The sequence below is a fragment of the Piliocolobus tephrosceles genome, chromosome 3 (genome assembly GCF_002776525.5).
Source record: "Piliocolobus tephrosceles isolate RC106 chromosome 3, ASM277652v3, whole genome shotgun sequence".
NCBI classification, from domain to species: domain Eukaryota; kingdom Metazoa; phylum Chordata; class Mammalia; order Primates; family Cercopithecidae; genus Piliocolobus; species Piliocolobus tephrosceles.
The window spans coordinates 85,981,512-85,998,652 of record NC_045436.1 but is presented as its reverse complement, the minus strand read 5'-3'; the positions used below and the strand labels follow the sequence as shown (position 1 = coordinate 85,998,652).

The 17,141-nt window shown below is 37.7% G+C and overlaps 1 protein-coding gene across 3 annotated transcripts in view; it reads left to right on the top strand.

The window, feature by feature from the left end:
- Positions 1-17,141, top strand: part of TBCK (TBC1 domain containing kinase) — a 269,659-nt gene that overhangs the window by 180,396 nt on the left and 72,122 nt on the right. For all 3 annotated transcript variants that reach the window (XM_023220144.3, XM_023220145.3, XM_023220146.2), the window contains one exon: positions 3,610-3,785. In XM_023220144.3, the coding sequence (XP_023075912.1) occupies positions 3,610-3,785 (176 nt within the window). The remainder of the gene's footprint in view (positions 1-3,609; positions 3,786-17,141) is intronic.

Below are 17,141 nucleotides of genomic sequence, written 5' to 3'. Positions count from 1 at the left end.
AATAAATATACATTTTCTTCATTCATCCATTGATAGACATTTAGCTTCTGTATCTTGGCTATTGTGAATAGTGCTGTAAAATGAACATGAGAGTGCATATTTCTTTGATATCCTCATTTCCTTTCTTTTGGGTATATGCCCAGCACTGGGATTGCTGGATCATATGGTGCAACTGTTTTTAGTTTTTTGAGGAATCTCCATACTGTTTTCCGAAATGGCTATACTAATTTACATTCCCACCAACAGAGTACTAGCATTCTCCTTTCTCCACATCCTTGCTAACATCCGTGTTTTTTGCCTTTTTGATAACAGCAATTTTAACCCAGGAGAGATGATACCACATTGTGGTTTTGATTTACATTTCTCTGTTAATTAGTGGTGTTGACCTTTTTTTTTTTTTTCCATGTACCTTTTGGCCATTTGCATATTTTGTCTTGAGAAGTGCTTATTCAGATCATTTGCCCATTCATAAATCAGATTATTTTATTATTGCTATTGAGTTCCTTATATATTCTGGCTATTAATCCCTTGTCTGGTGGAGAGTTTGCACATATTTTCTCCCATTCTGTAAGTTGTCTTTTTACTGAGATGTTTTCTTTGCTGTGAAGAAGCTTTTTAGAATGATGTAATTCTAGGTCTAGTTTTGCTTCTGTTGCCTGTGCTTTTGAGGTCTTATCCAAACAATCATTTCCCAGACCAATGTCCTGAAGCATTTCCACAATGTTTTCTTCTAGTAACTTTATAGTTTCAGGTCTTATATTTAAGTCTTTAATTCATCTTTATCTGATTTTTGCATGTAGTAAGAGGGGTCTAGTTTCATTTTTTAGCATATAGATATTCAGTTTTTCTAGTACCATTTATTGGAAAGACTGTCCCTTCCCCTACTGAAAGTTCTTGGCAGCTTTGTCAAGAATCAGTTGGCTGTAAATACATGGATTTATTTCTGGGTGGACATCTCAGCGTAACATGCAGTGTATATAAAGGCTTTTGGGCAGAAATGATAAATTGATGGACATTTCCAGTGTTGTTTTATAATTATCCTAAATCTTGTCCATTACCCATAAACAAAGTCTCATGAATTTGAAACCCCCATTCACACAAGGAAAATGTGATATAGACACACAATATCTATAATACTAAATAAGACAAAAGTTGTGCAGTTTTACTTGTATGCCTCTAAGTGGAAATTTTAAATGAATAGTAAATTTGCTTATAAAACTATGAAAAACTAAATTCTGTGTTTTTCATATTGTAATTATTTTCTTCATAAAGCAAAGTAGTATACTTTGTTCTAAATTTAATTTACTAATCTCCTAAAATTAATTTGCAGAAGAACTTGTATACATTAAAGTTCTTTACACATACACATTCATGGAAGTTTAGAACATTTAAATTTGTCAGCAGTTCCTCTCCTTCTCTTCTTACCATTTCATATAGTAATACTCTTTCCTTTGAAAAACTCCTCCCATATGACGCATTTGATTGGAACCAATGCTGAGGTCAAATCTTTATTTAAATCAGTCAGTTCTTCATAGAAAATACTTTGGACAAATCCTCTTCTTCATTAGCCAGGGCACTCTTTTCACTCAGATGAAACTTCAGTTTGAAATGCCACATTCATCACAAAATGACCAAAAGTGGAACTAGGTTAATCAAAAAGTTCTTTATTTTATCTTCATAAATGTATGACTTCATGTGAAGGCTGGAAAAAATACCTGTAGAGATTGCAATCTAATGAAAAAGGAGATGGAAGCATTGATTGTATGGCTTGCTGATTTCAAAACTCTTTAATCTTTCTGAAGCACTTTTAATTTCAGGATGTTTAAGTAGCTTTAATTCTTAATATTAAAAAATTAAGATGCTTAATGCCTATTTTTTATTGAAAGCCATAACCCCATAAAGCTTAGCAATTTCCATTTCTATTTGAAAGTTAATGAAATGAGAGAACAAGCACTTTACCACTGAAGAATTCAGAGTACAACTGAGGAGACCCACGGAGTGAGAGCTGACATCAAACTCCAATTGAAAACCATTTTTTAAAAATAAATCTGTCTGGTAAATGATTTGTATGGTTTATTTTTTCTTACCTAGAAATTCTAAAATTTACATTCTAAGTGTAGAATTCCACAATGCAACTGAGAAAAAAGAGAAAATGAGTAAATGAGATAATTATTAGACTATTTTGATAACTTATGAAACATATAAATGAAAACTTTTTTGAATCCTTATATTTTAATCACTTGAATTTTTGAAGTGTTTAAATTCTCAAGTCATGTCACGTAAGATTTCAAGAGATCACTAGTGCTCAATAAATTTGTGTTGAATTTAGTTGTGTTGTATTGCATTGCCTATTATGGGGGAAGGCTCATCCTTCTTTCTGCTAAGAAACATAGAGAATAATTGTAAACAGCCCTTAGTCTGAATCATTTTTATGCCATATCATAGACACAAACCAGTGGATGGGTTTGATAGCCTGGAGTCTTGAGTTTACCTCCTTCACAGTTAAAACACATTGTTAGTTTGGTTTACTATTTAAGAAATCATTAGGATGCTCTTTATTCATCTCTGAGAATCAAGTTTCCACTCAACCATTTATATATAACATAAATTATATTATAAAAGTCCAATACATATATTAGAACCAGTTTCTTTAATTACTATATATGCCTAATTACAGTGCAGCTTCTCATATTACCTGAGTTAAAATTAATGCAATTCAAAACAACAGTAATTTATATTTAAAGAAAAGTGAAATGTACTTAAAAGAGGTGTTTTTTCTAAAAACACAGCACTTTCATAAAGAAAACTTTGCCTCATCTCTTTCTACATGTTTGAGTCAGGAGCTTGCAGTCAATCAAAACAATAATACTTTCCTATAGGTGTAAATAATAAAGAAGTAAACCTCAATAGTAAAGAATCAGTTACGCTAGCGGTCCCCAGCCATTTTGGCACCAGGGACTGGTTTCCTGGAAGACAGTGTTTCCATGGACTGGGTTTGGGGTTGGGGGGATAGTTTCAGGATGAATCAAGCACATTACATTTATCATGCACTTTATTTATATTATTATTACATTGTAATATAAAATGAAATAATTATACAACTTACCATAAGGTAGAATCAGTGGGAGCCCTGAGCTTGTTTTCCTGCAACTAGATGGTCCTATCTGGAGGTGATGGGAGACAGTGACAGATCATCAAGCATTAGACTCTCATAAAGAGCATGCAACCTAGACCGCCTCACATATGCAGTTCACAACAGCATTTGTACTCCTATGAGAATCTAATTCCACCACTGATCTGACAGGAGGCAGAGCTCAGACGGTAATGGAGCAATGGGGAGCAACTGTAAATACAGATGCAACTTTGCTGACTCTCTTGCCGCTCACTTCCTGCTGTGTAGCCCAGTCTCTAACAGGCCATGGACCAGTACCAGTCCATAGCCTGGGGGTTGGAGACCACTGAATTACACAATACACTGAAAATTAGATAGTTTCCTCTTCTCTTATATGCTGTATTGTTTGGTATCAAGATATTCTATTACTGGGGATAATATGTTTTTCTATGATATTCTCAATATATTTTTGTTTGTACATTTTTTTTTTTTTTCAGTCAAGAGAATCTATCCCATTAAATGACCTAAAGTCAGAAGTATCACCACGGATTTCAGCAGAGGACCTGATTGACTTGTGTGAGCTCACAATGACAGGCCACTTCAAAACACCCACCAAGAAAACAAAGTCCAGTAAACCAAAGCTCCTGGTGGTTGACATCCGGAATAGTGAAGAGTATCCTTTGCATATGCTGTTTTAAAGGGTGGTACTGCTTATTTATATTGCATCCTTTCATTTAAACGGTGCGTGGTTAAAAAAAAAAAAAATTCTGGGATTCTTCTGAATTCAAGTAGTTAAATTACTCTCAAACTGGATGTCAGAATGGTCTTGCATAAGATTTTATAAGATAACATTACATGCCAGAGACCTTATGATATTTTCCAAACAACACCAGAATATTAGAATATTTTCTTGCTTTTTGTGTTTCTCTAGTGTATATTGCTATTCTTGAAGGCATTTGAATCCTTCATGCTATAGATAGGAATTGTGGCAAAGATGAAGAGTAAGTATACACCTGTTCTACCTCATAGCCTAGAGAAAAAGTTTGCTACGTCTCAACATTGACCTTGTGTTCATTATAATTTTCAAAACACTGGCTTACATAGAACGTGTATTTTCACTAACTACAAAGTATTATTTGCAAAGATTTTACTATTGAACATACTGTAACATCCAGTGGGTTTCATTGGCATTGGAGTGTGAAGAGTTAAAAATAGTAACAGCTCAGTCTCTTCTTCTTTTATTTTCATTCTCTTCAGATTCTTTGATTGTGTATTTTCTAGAATCTAGATAAATGGTTTTCACTTTGTTTAAAAACAGAGCAAGTCTTAAAATCTTTCTTAGAAACTCAATATATAAAATATAAATGAATTTTATTATAACTAATTTGCTTCATAAGTTCAAATTTATAGCATTTACTAACTATAAATGCTATAAAGGAGGGTTAGCAGGTTAATGGTTTCTTATATGCTAAAATTGGCATATACAGGTTGAGTATCCTGTGTCCAAAATGTTTGTGACAGTGTTTCAGGTTTCATATTTTTTAGGATTTTGGAATATTTCCATTATATATATACTTACCAGTTCAGAATATGTAATCCAAAAGGCTCTAATGAGCATTTCCTTTGAGCCTGATGTTGTTGCTCAAAAAGTTTGATTTTGGAGCATTTCAGATTTTAGAGTTTTGGATTAAGGCTACTCTATCAGCAATAAGTTTTCATGTTCATATTTTCAATTCCAATTTTTTAGATGAAATTTGAATTATAATATACAGACTTTATTAAGTAATTCATAAAATCTTTGGTTTCTGACAGTACAATTTGAGAGCCCACAATTTCAAAGATATATTCTCATCATTTTGTGAAAAGTTGCTACTTTCTATTTTTCTGAATTTGGAGATAGTGTAAATGTTGATCTCCCTGGTTGTTAGGGTTTCAGCAATACTGGAAATTCTTTGCAGAGTGGATGAGTGGACTCCCAAAAGAGGCATTAAATTCTATTTAACTGGTCAAGAATCCATAGTCTAGAAGTTCTTCTGACCTTATACTTCAAGAGTTTAGAATCTGTTTAATGTTTTTAACTTTTTAATTTGTATTTCTTTTGTTTGAGTCTTTATTCATAGCCATTCTCCCATAAAACCATACAAAATAGCATTATAATATCCTATTTTAATCTTAAGGATAATTCTTCCATTCTGTAGGTTGTCTGTTGCCAGGTCCGACCCGCAGACACTGGCCAAACTTTGCACTCAGACATGGGTGTCCAGTGAAAAAGAGGGCTAGGGGACCTGGCCACTTACAGACCCCAAGGAGGGTGCTGTAAAGAGTCAGCAGCTGTGGCCCTGACACGTTGGTGCTGTAGGCATTTATTTAGTACAGATTTAATGACAAAGGCTTTGAGTCAATACACTTTTGCATAATTAACATGGTTACTCTGCCCAGAGATAGCAGTCATGTGTGTGGATGATTAAAGCCCAGATTCCAAGGCCTAAGTAAACTAACTTATCTAGATTAATTCCTTTATATCTCTTTGTTATGTAACCTTTGCTCTCAGGCACTGGATAAGAAGGTTTGGCTACCTTCAGCCAAATCCATTTCCGAAGCTTTTTTAAAAGCTCCCTGCCTTCCGAGAAGGTTTGCATCTTTCTACAATTTTTCCCACCATCCTATCTCCTACATCTCCTCCTTTTCTGTTTTTAGCATCAGGTTTTGTTGATTGAAGAGTACAGATGTGCGTAGCAACAACTTTGTCAGGTGTGGCAGGCACTGCTCACATTCCTACTTTGCATCCTAGAATTAATAATAGAAGGCAAATATGAGTATAATTAGCAACATTCTTTTCCAATTAAGGAGTGACATGTAGTATTACTTGGCACCTTAGTCCAACATGTGCTGTTATTGAGGAACCCCATTTGGGACATGTCAATCCCTCTTAGCTAAGCAGTTGTGTTGTTAGAAGCTGAGAAGGGGGTGTTTGTTTACGTAATAGGGCTGAAGAAAGGCGTATCTAAGAGATGAGCCCAATAGAGAGTAGCAGGTGGGGGTTGCAGGTAAAGTGAAAGAGTTAAAAAAGTTAATAAAGCATAGGAAGGAACAAATTATCTGGAGTGAATGCTGTCTGTGTCCAGAGCAGATTTGCTCAGTCTTTTAACTTCTCTTCTTCAGAGTCCTGTCTAGGGCCTGTGTTGTCTGAGGAAGCCACATTGTCTGGGGCTGTAGGTCCTGTAGGGTCATTTTCTTTATTTCTGGTACTGGGTTGTGTCCTAGCCATGCTATGGTAAGGTTTGATATGTCGTGCTGGAATCCAAAGAGGACCTGAGGGGGTGTGAACACAAGCATATCCTCTCCCCCATGTTAGCAATTCATTTGGACCACACCATACATTACTGTTTATGTCGTTCCATAAAACTGCAGATTTTATGTCTTGAGAGGTTTTAGCAAAGTGCTTTTCTACAGCTGATCGAAATTTATCATCTAAATTTTTAAAATTAAGGGTAAATAAGGCTTGTGCTAATAGTGTTGCAGGGTCCTTACTCATATTCCCCCTTTTTTGTTTTCTGAGCACATTTTTAAGGGCAGAGTTATCCCATATAACCTCCTTTGGGGTTATATGGAATGCTTGTGGAATATTGGATATTCCACTGTGACAAAATTGTTGAAATTGTGAGCTGGCATAAGCCAGACCATTGTCAGTTTTAATTTTTGTAGGCCGCCCCATAAATGCAAAAGTTAAAAGAAGATGTTTAATGACATATTGGGTGGACTCTCCAGGAAAGGCATGAGTGCTAATTGAGAATAGTTATTAATGGATACATGTACATATCTTAGTTTTTCAAATTCAGGCACATGTGTAACACATCTGTTTGCCATAACTGATGAGGTTCTAGTCCTCTAGGGTTAACACCTGTATAAGGAGGGATGTACCTGTGAGCTGGCAATCTGGGCATTGCTGGGTAATTTGTTTAGCTAGTCTCTGGATAAGGTGAAATTGCTTAGATAAGTTTCTCCAGTTTTGGTGAAAAAATTGATGCAATTGGGTGGCTTGGTCAAGCAGTGATATTCTAACTTGTAGGTCTGCTTAATCATTGCCATAAGCCAGTGGGCCAGGCAGCAAGCTGTGGGCTCAAATATGTGTGATAAAAATTGGATGTGTATATTGATCTAGCAAATGCTGAAGTTGGAGAAAAAGTGCACACAGGGTGGGCTCCAGAGTGGACTTAATGAGGGCTGTCTCAAGTTTCTGCAATAAACAGAGTAAGCAGACTCACTAACAATATTGATGAGCTGAACGGAAAAAGTTTCCAAGGCCAATAGTAAGGCTCCAACCTCAGCTCTCTGAGTGCTAGTAAATCCAGAACAAGTGAGGGAATTATGTGGTCTCCACCAGACAGCCGCTTTTCCATGTTTACCAGAGCCATCAGTAAACAGTGTTAAAGCATTAGGCATGGGGGATTGAACTATTTTAGTAGGCAAAACCACAGAAGTATAAGATCAGAACTGAAGGAGTTTGTCAGCAGGAAGAGCATGCTCTATATGGCCTTTGTAATCAGAGAGTGCTATTTGCAGGTCCATAGATAAGGCAATACTGCCTTGAATTGCTTTTTACTTAAAGGAATCCTGATGATATCAGGGTCATTACCTAACAACTGATTGCATCGTCTGCAGCCTGAATAGATGACTTCACTGAATAACTGGATATAGGGAGAGAGTGTTTTAGTCCTGGTATGTGAGCAAAAACTCGTTCTAGGAAGCATAGCCCTGGGGTCATCTGTAGGGGAGTATTTAGTGGGAAAAACAAATAATTGAACTGAAAACCATGGATCAATGCAATCTAGTTGTCTCTGAGAAATAGCTTTCTCTATCTCTTCAATTTCCCTTTCTGCTGCAGGAGTTAAATACCTGGGAGTGTCTAGGGCAGCATTGCCTTTTAAGATAGAAAACAGGTTCTGTAACTTATCAGTAGTTATGCCCAAGGTGGGGGCAAAGCCAGTTAATATTGCCTAGTAATTTCTGATAATCATTTAAGGTATGTAAGTTGCTAGTATTTAATTTAACCTTTTGAGGTCTTACTGACTGGGAAGTTAGAATGTACCCAAGATCTTTCGATATTTCCAAGGAGAAGACATCTGTACTTTTTCAGGTTCTGTGATTAAACCTCTTAACTTTGTATTCTTTATGACAGAGGCATGTAACTTTAAAAATACTGGCTCTGTTGGGGCTGCTAGTAAAATATCATCCATAAAATGAATAATCCTGCAATTAGGAATTCTTTTCTACTGGGGAGCAAAGCTTGATTTACATGATATTGACACATGGTAGGACTGTTAAACATTCCCTGAGGAAGCACTTTCCAATGAAATCAGTGAGCTGGCCTTTCACTATTAATAGCTGTTATTGTAAATGCAAATTTTTATCTGTCCTGTTCTGCAAGGGAAATAGTATAAGAGCAGTCTTTTAAGTCAATAATGACTGTAGGCCATTCTCAAGGAATTGCCACGTGCCAGGGTGGGGGACGCTGTTGAAGGGGCCCCATAGGTTGCAACTTAGCATTAATAGCACATAAGTCATGCAAAAGTCTCCATTTACCAGACTTTTGGGGAATGATGAAAATGGGCAAATTCCAAAGACTGTTTAATGGTTCTATATGGTCGGCTTTTAATTGCTCCTCAGCTAATTCATGGGCTCTTTGTAATTTCTCTCCCTTTAAAGGCAACTGTTCTACCCAAATAGGATTTTGAGAGAGCCACTTTAGGGGTAAGGGAGAAATAACAGTGGCCATTATTTGAAAGAGGTCTGCAGAGTGACCTCAGTTAACTCTCTTGTAAATGGGCTAGTGGCTCCGTTTTCTTTAATGATTTTTCTTAGCTCTTTATAAGCATTAAAAGAAATGGGTTCATGTACCTGATTGCCTTGTCAATCTTGCATTATCAGCCAGGATAAGAGCTCCCCATCTAATGCCTCTTGCCTAAGACAAGGTCCCATAGCTATAGCATATCCCTTGTCTTTTTTCCAATTTATTGGAGGAGGGGGCTCAGGCAAAACCTCCGTTTCCTCTTTGTTATTTTTTCCCGGAAACATAGGGGCTGAGGGAGATGGAGGCAGTAAGGTAGATGACAGTTACTCCTCTCTTCCCTTTTTAGGCTCTTCTGTGTAGAGCAGGACCAGAGCCACCCTAACTAAAGCCCATAACATTAAAGATGTTATTGAGACCCATTGCCCTTGTGCATCATGTTGTTTAAGATTTCTATCCACTTGTTCCCAGAGCTCTACATCTAGAGTACCTTCTTTCAGGAACTATGGGTTATGGGAAACAATAGTGTACATTAGGTCTCTTAATTGAGCCTGCAAAACTGAGGCTCTGCTAGCTTTAAGCAGCTGTTTCAATACTTTTATGTACTGTTGCTGTTGAATTGATTACTGTTGTCTTATGATGAAACCCTAGCCTGAACGGTTCCCTCAAACTTGGAAATCCCAAGTGGACACCAATGACTTACTGACTCTTCAGTCTTTTCACCTTCATTTTTGAGGGTTCTGTGGTGATCCATTGCAGCATTCCTCATGTGGAGCACCACCTGCCAGGTCTGACCTGCAGACCCTGGCAGAATGACAGATGAAAGAATGCACTCAGACACAGGTATCCAGTGAAAGAGTGGGCTGGGGGACCAGACCACTGACAGAAAGAGTTGTAGCAGCCGTGGCCCTGACAAGCTGGTGCTGCAGGCATTTATTTAGTATAGATTTAATGACAAAGGCTTTGAGTCAACACACTTATGTGTAATTAACATGGTTGCCATCCCCTGCAAGAGCAGTCCTGCACACGGATGATTAAAGACCAGGTTCCAAGGCCTAAGTAAACTAACTTATCTAGATCAATTCCTTTATATCCACTTGTTATCTAACCTTCACTCTCAGGCTCCGGATAAGAGGGTTTGGCTGCCTTCAGCTAAATGCTTTTCTGAAGCTTTTGTAAAACCTCCTGGCCTTCCAAGAAGGTTTGTATCTTTCTACAATTTTTCCCACCACCCAGACCAATCTCCTACAGTCAGTTTACTCTGTTGATAGTTTCTTTTGTTCTGCAGAAGCTCTTAAGTTTAATTAGGTCCCATTTGTCAACTTTTGCTTTTGTTGTGGTTGCTTTTGGTTTCTTTTTCCTGAAATCTAAGCCCATTCCTAGGTTTAGAATGGTATTGCCTAGGTTGTCTTCCAGAGTTTTTATAGTTTGGGGTTTTACATTGAAGTCTTTAACCCACCTTGAGTAGATTTTTGTATTTGTTATAAGAAAGAGTTCCATCTTCCATCTTCTGCATACGGCTAGTCAGTTATCCCAGCACCATTTATTTAATAGGGAGTCTTTTTCCCATTTCTTGTTTTTTGTCAGCTTTGTCAAAGATCAGATGGTCTTATATTTGTGGCCTTATTTCTAGGCTCTCTAGTCTATTCCATTAGTCTATGTGCCTGTTTCCTTACCACTGCCATGCTGTTTTGGTTACTGTAGCCTTGCAGTATAGTTTGAAGTTGGGTAGCATGATGTCTCCAGCTTTGTTCTTTTTGTCTTGGATATTCGGGTCCTTTTATGGTTCCATATGAATTTTAAAATAGTTTTTTTCTTGTTCTGTGAATAATGTCATTGATAGTTCGATAAGAATAGCATTGAAACTGTATATTGCTTTGGGCAGTACAGCCATTTTCATGATATTGATCCTTCCTATCCATAAGCATGGGATGTCTTTCCATTTGTTTGTGTCTTCTCTGATTTCTTTGAGTAGTGTTTTGTAATTCTCATTTTAGAAGTCCTTCACTTCCCTGGTGTTCTGTACTCCTAGGGAGTGTGTGTGTTGGGGCAGGGGGGGCAATTGTGAATGGGATTGCCTTTCTGATTTTGCTTTCAGGTTGGTTGTCGTTAATGTATAGGAATGCTAGTGGTTTTTGTACATTGATTTTGTATCCTGCAACCTCACTGAAGTTGTTTATCAGCTGAAGGAGCTTTTGGGTCAAGACTGCATGTTTTTCTAGATATAGAATCATGTCATCTACAGAGATAGTTTGACTTCTTCTCTTCTTATTTGAATGCACTTTATTTCTTTCTCTTGCCTCATTGTTCTGACTCGGTCTTTCAATAGTATGTTGCATAGAAGTGGTGAGAGAGGGCATCCTTGTCTTGTGCCAGTTTTCAAGGGGAATGCTTCCAGCTTGTGCCCATTTAGTATAATGTTGGCTGTGGTTTTGTCATAGATAGCTCTTATTATTTTGAAGTATATTCCTTCAATAGCTAGTTTATTGAGAGTTGTTAATGTGAATGGATGTTTAATTTTATCGAAAGTCTTTTCTGCATCTGTTGAGTTAATTATATGGTTTCTGTCTTTAGTTTTGCTTATGTAATGAATCACATTTATTGATTTTTTGCATGTTTAGCCAATCTTGCATCCCAGGGATGAAGCCTACTCGATCATGGTGAAGTAGCTTTTTGATGTGCTGCTGGATTAGGTTTACAAATATTTCATTGAGGATTTTTGCATCAATGTTCATCAAGGATGTTGGCCTGAAGTTTTATTTTTTTATTGTGTCTCTGCCAGGCTCTAGTATGAAGTTGATGCTGGCCTCATAGAATGAGTTAGGTAGAAGTCCCTTCTTCTCATTTTTTTTTTTTGGAATAGTTTCAGTAGGAATGGTACCAGCTCTTCCTTGTACATTTGGTAGAATTTGGTTTTGAATCCATCAGGTCCTGGGCTTTTTTTGGTTGGTAGGCTGTTTATTACTGATTGAATTTCAGAGATCATTATTGGTCTGTTCAGGGAATCAGTTTCTTTCTGGCTCAGTCTTGGTGGGGTGTATATGTCCAGGAATTTATCCATCTCTTCTAGGTTTTCTAGTTTGCGTACATAGAGCATATGGTTATTTTTATTTCGGTGGTGTCAGTGGTTATATTTCATAGTCATTTCTAATTGTGTTATTTGGATCTTCTTTCTTTTCTTCATAGTCTAACTAGTGGCCTATCTTGTCAATTTTTTTCAAAAAACCAACTCCTGAATTTATTGCTCTTTTGAATGGTTTTTCATTTTTTGATTTCCTTTACTTCACCCCTGATTTTTTTAAATTATTTCTCACATTTTATTAGCTTTGAGGTTGTTTTATTCTCGTTGTTAATTTAACATCTTTCTAACTCTTTGATGTGGACATTTGGTGGTATGTATTTCCCTCTTAACACTGCCTTAACTGTGTCCCAGAGATTCTGGTATGTTGTATCTTTGTTCTCTTTATTCTAAAAGAACTTCTTGATTTCTGCCTTTAATTTTTTACCCAAAAGTCAATCAGGAGCATGTGTTTAATTTCTATGTAATTGTATGGTTTTGAGTGATTTTTATTGTGTTGACTTCTATTTTCATTGTGCTGTGGTCTGGGAGAATGTTTGGAATGACTTCAGTTCTTATACATTTATTGAAGATTGTTTTATGTCTAGTTATGTGGTCGATTTTAGAGTATGTGCCATGTGGTGATGAGAAGAATGTATATTCTGTTGGTTTTGGTTGGAGATGTCTGTAAAGTTATATCAGATTCATTTGGTCTAATGCTGAGTTTAGGTCCTGAATATCTTGTTAATTTTCTGCTTCAGTGATCTGTATAATACTGTCACTGGAGTGTTAAAGTCTCCCACTATGATTTTGTGGGAGTCGATGTCTCTTTGTAGGTCTCTAAGAACTTTATGAATCTGGGTGCTCCTGTATTGGGTTCATATGTATTTAGAATAGTTAGGTCTTGTTAAATGGAACCCTTTACCATTATACAATGCCCTTGTCTTTTTTTTTTTTTTTTTTTAATGATTGTTGGTTTGAAATCTGTTTTATCTGAAATTAGGATTGCAACCCCTGCTTTTTTCTGTGTTTTATTTTCTTGGTAGATTTTTCTCCATCCCTTTATTTTGAGCTTATGAGTGTCATTATGTGTGAGATAGGTCTCTTGAAGACAGCATATTATTGGGTCTTACTTTTTTATCCTGCTTGCCACTCTGTACCTTTTAAGTGGGATATTTGGACCATTTACATTCAAGATTCATATTGATATGTGTGGATTGGGTTTTGTCATTGTGCTGTTAGCTGGTGGTTATGTTGGCTTGTGTGGTTGCTTTACAGTGACATTGGTCTGTGTTGAAGTGTGTTTTTGTATTCACTGGTAGTGATCTTTCTATATTTAGTGCTCCTTTCAAGATCTCTTATAAGGCAGGTCTGGTAGTAATGAAGTCCCTTAATATTTGCTTATCTGGAAAGGATCTTATTTCTTTTTCACTTAGAGAGTTTAGTTTAACTAGATATGAAATTCTTGGTTGAAGACTGTTTTCTTTCAGAACATTCAATATAGGCCCCTAATCTCTTCTGGCTTGTAGGGTTTCAGCTGAGAGGTCTGCTGTTAGCCTGATGGGAATCCCTTTGCAGGTGACCTGCCCTTTCTCTCTAGATGCCTTTAACACTCTTTCTCTCATTTCAACCTTGGAAAATTTGACAGTTATGTGTCTTGGGTATGATCTTGTGTAGAATCTTGCAGGAGTTCTCTGTATTTCTTGAATTTGACTCTTGGCCTCTCTACAAGGTTAGGGAAGTTTTCATGGAAGAATCCTGAAATACATTTTCCAAGTTGTTTGCTCTCTCCCCCTCTCTTTCAGGAATGCCAATGATTTATATATTCAGTTTCTTTACATAATTTCATACATTTTGGAGGCTTTGTTCATTACTTTTTATTCTTTTTATTATTACTATTTTAGTCTGACGTCTTATTTCAAAGAACCATCTTTCAAACTGTGAGATTCTTTTATCAGCTTGGTTTATTCTGCTGTTAATACTGGTGATTGCATTGTAAAATTCTTGTGTTTTTCATCTCTGTCCAATTTGTTAAGTTATTTTTTATACTAGCTATTTCATCCTTCAGCTACTGTATCACTTTATTATGATTCTTAATTTTCTTGGATTGGGTTTTGCCATCCTCCTGAATTTCAATTATCTTTGTTCCTGTCCATATTCTGAATTCTATTTCTGGCATTCCAGCCAGTTCGGCATGATTAAGAATTCTTGTTGGAGAACTGGTGCAGTCATTTGGAGGACATATGACACTCTGGCCACTTTAGTTACTGGAGTTCTTGCACTGGTTCTTTCTCATCTCTGCATGTGGGTGTTCCTTTAACTGTGATGTAGATTAAGTACAGTCAATAGACTTATTTTTTGGATATTTTCACTGGGATGAGTATTTGTGTAGGGTCTTTATTGGAAGCTGACTTCCTGTCTCTGGTTTTAGAGTGGGGTATGTTAGTGAGGTATTTTTTATGTTGAAGCTTTGGGGTTTATCCAGCAGCTGACACTTAGGCTTATTGGTCAGTTGGTAGACTTTTGTTCAGTAGTTTGGCTCCCTTATGTTTCCTTAGAGTTGCAGCCATGTTCCCTCTCAGTGCTCTGAAAGTGTGGGCTCCTCTCCCCCTTGAGTACCCACTATAGTTCATGACTTGGCGCTCCTGGAATGCCTACTGTAGCTCTGGGATGATCTCAGAGTTTATATTCCTTCTGCAGCTTAGAGGCAGTAGAGGAAGAGATCTTAGTAGTGGTTGTGGCCAAGGGTCATTTTCTTGACTCCTGGGGGGTCCTCCCCAGAGAGATACAGGTCAGCCATTACTCAGCGAAGTCAGCCCAAAATGGAGGTTTGTTCTGTGGGCCCAAGCCAGGAGTTTCCTGACTGCTGTTGAGCTTTGGGCAGTGTGTGGAACCTGTGGGAGATGGACTGGTCTCCTCTCCTTGGTTCAACTGCGGTTTGTTGGAGGTATGGATAAGGCACTTAAGGTCTTTGCTTCTTCATTAGTTCAAGGGTAGCAAGGGCAGTTCCACTGCAGAGACAATGGCAGAGAGGCTTTTATTTGCCCCTGGAGGCTCTGTACAGGGAGTTGCTGAGTTTGTACTGGCTCAGTAGTTCTGGTAGGGGGTGGCCTGATAAGACCTCAGGCCTGGAGGATCTGCCCAGTAAGGAGATATGAGAACAGGAACCCATGTAATAGTCTGGCCACTTTTCTGTAGGGCTGCTGCAGTATGCTTGGGGCCCACTCCAGGCCCTAGTCATCTCGGATTTTCTAGAACCTGGAGGTGTCACCAATGAAGGCTGTGAAACAGCAAAGATGGCAGCCTGTTCCTCCCTCTGGGAGCTTTGTCCCAGGGAGGTGTGGACCTGTTGCTGGTTTAAGGGCACCTGTACAAAGTGGCTGGAGACCCTGGTTGAGAGGTCCTGCCCAGTGAGGAGGAACAGGATCAGAACCTGCTTAAAAAAGCAGTCTGCAGTCTGGCCACATTTTGGTAGAGCATCTATGCTGTGCTGTGGGGTTCCTTCTGCCCTGAGTCAACTCAGACTGTCCAAAGCCTGAAGGCTGGAATGGCTAAGGTGTCTGGACAGGAAAGATAGCAACCCACCCCTCTCCCTGGGAACTCCTTCTTAGGGAGGTGCAGTGCCACTGCTGGTACCTGGCTGGATCCCATGCCAGTTGGTCTTATCTTGTGAGATGCCGTGGAAGTGGGACCTGCAGGTTGTTACTACTCAACCTTCTGGATTCGGCCTCTTCCCTATGGGTATGTACAGGAGTCTAACCTTCTACTTTGCCGAAGCTGCAGCTACTTTTGCCAGATAACCCAATAATAATCTAAGGCTTGAGGGTCTCCACCCATGCCTGAGCAGTTGCTCTGCCAAGACTTCATGTAGATCTGTCTGTCAGACTGAAGACTGAAGGCCCTGGTGGAGTGGGTTCACAAGGAGATCTCCTGACCTGAAGGTTGCAAAGACCTGTGAGAGAAGTGTGTTTTCCTGTGGCCGCTCATTCACTCACCACTTCCCTTGGGTGGGGGAGTATCCCCTGGTTCCATGTTGTTCCCAGGTGAGTCATTGTCCTTACTTTTCTTCATTCTCTGTGGGTCAGGTTGTTTCCTTGACTAGTCCCACTGCAAATACCTGGATGCTTCAGCTGAAGGTGTGGTATTTACTTGCCCCCTTCTGATTTTCTCCGTGAGAGCCATGCACACTAGCTGCTTCTTGAATAGATTGAAGTAAATTGACTTCTAATAATAGCAGTCTTTAAGTTCTTACACTGTACCAAGCTTGGTGCTAGTCTTATGATGTATATACTGTTGTTATCTGTTTTACTGATAAACTGAAAAAGAGGTTAAGCAACTTTCCCAAGGCCATATAACTAAGTAATTGGCAGAGCCAGTCTTGTGCTTCTGAATTTTACACTATTTGGCAGGTGCCTATCTGGTCTCTGCATAGGACAGTAGAGCATAAACAAGATTGAAATTAATAGAAATTAATGAGTCAGCGAGACATGCATTGATTCCTCTAAACCATATATATTCATTCAGATGCTATACATATTTCTTCAAATCTTACACACAAAATAAGCTATTACCTTCAGTACCTGTGTGTATAAGAGGCCTAATCCCAGATCCCAACTGAACAAATCTACCTGTGGTTATCTTTATACAGATGTAGCCACAGAATCAAGGAAAATTGAAGTATTTCAAATTTTAGAAAACAATATTGCAACACTTTGAGGGAGGAAACATGATAGAAAGATCCTTTCCTACTATATTGACATAATTTATAATATTTAATTCATCCAAAACCATTTTAATAATAATTTCCCTAAAACTACTAATATGCTGATGTTTTTTAAAGCCTATTGAAATTTTAATATTATTTTTAAAATAATTATCTTTGTACAGTAACTCTTAATTCTTACCAAGGTAAATCTTCACAATTAAAGTCTAGGATTTATGTGACTTTAACAATCTGTTTAAGAAGTGATTACATATTTAATACTTGGATATTTTTGAAATAATTTTATTTCTCCCTTGCCACAAAATGTGACCCTGTACAATATGGAAAAAAAAGAAACTTTCTCTAATACCTTTTCCTTCCCCAGAGGAAGTAAATTATTTTTGAAATGTTGTTCAAATTACTTAAAATGCCCCTGTATTATGTTCTTTTTTTTTTTTTTTTTTTTTTTTTTTTTTTTTTT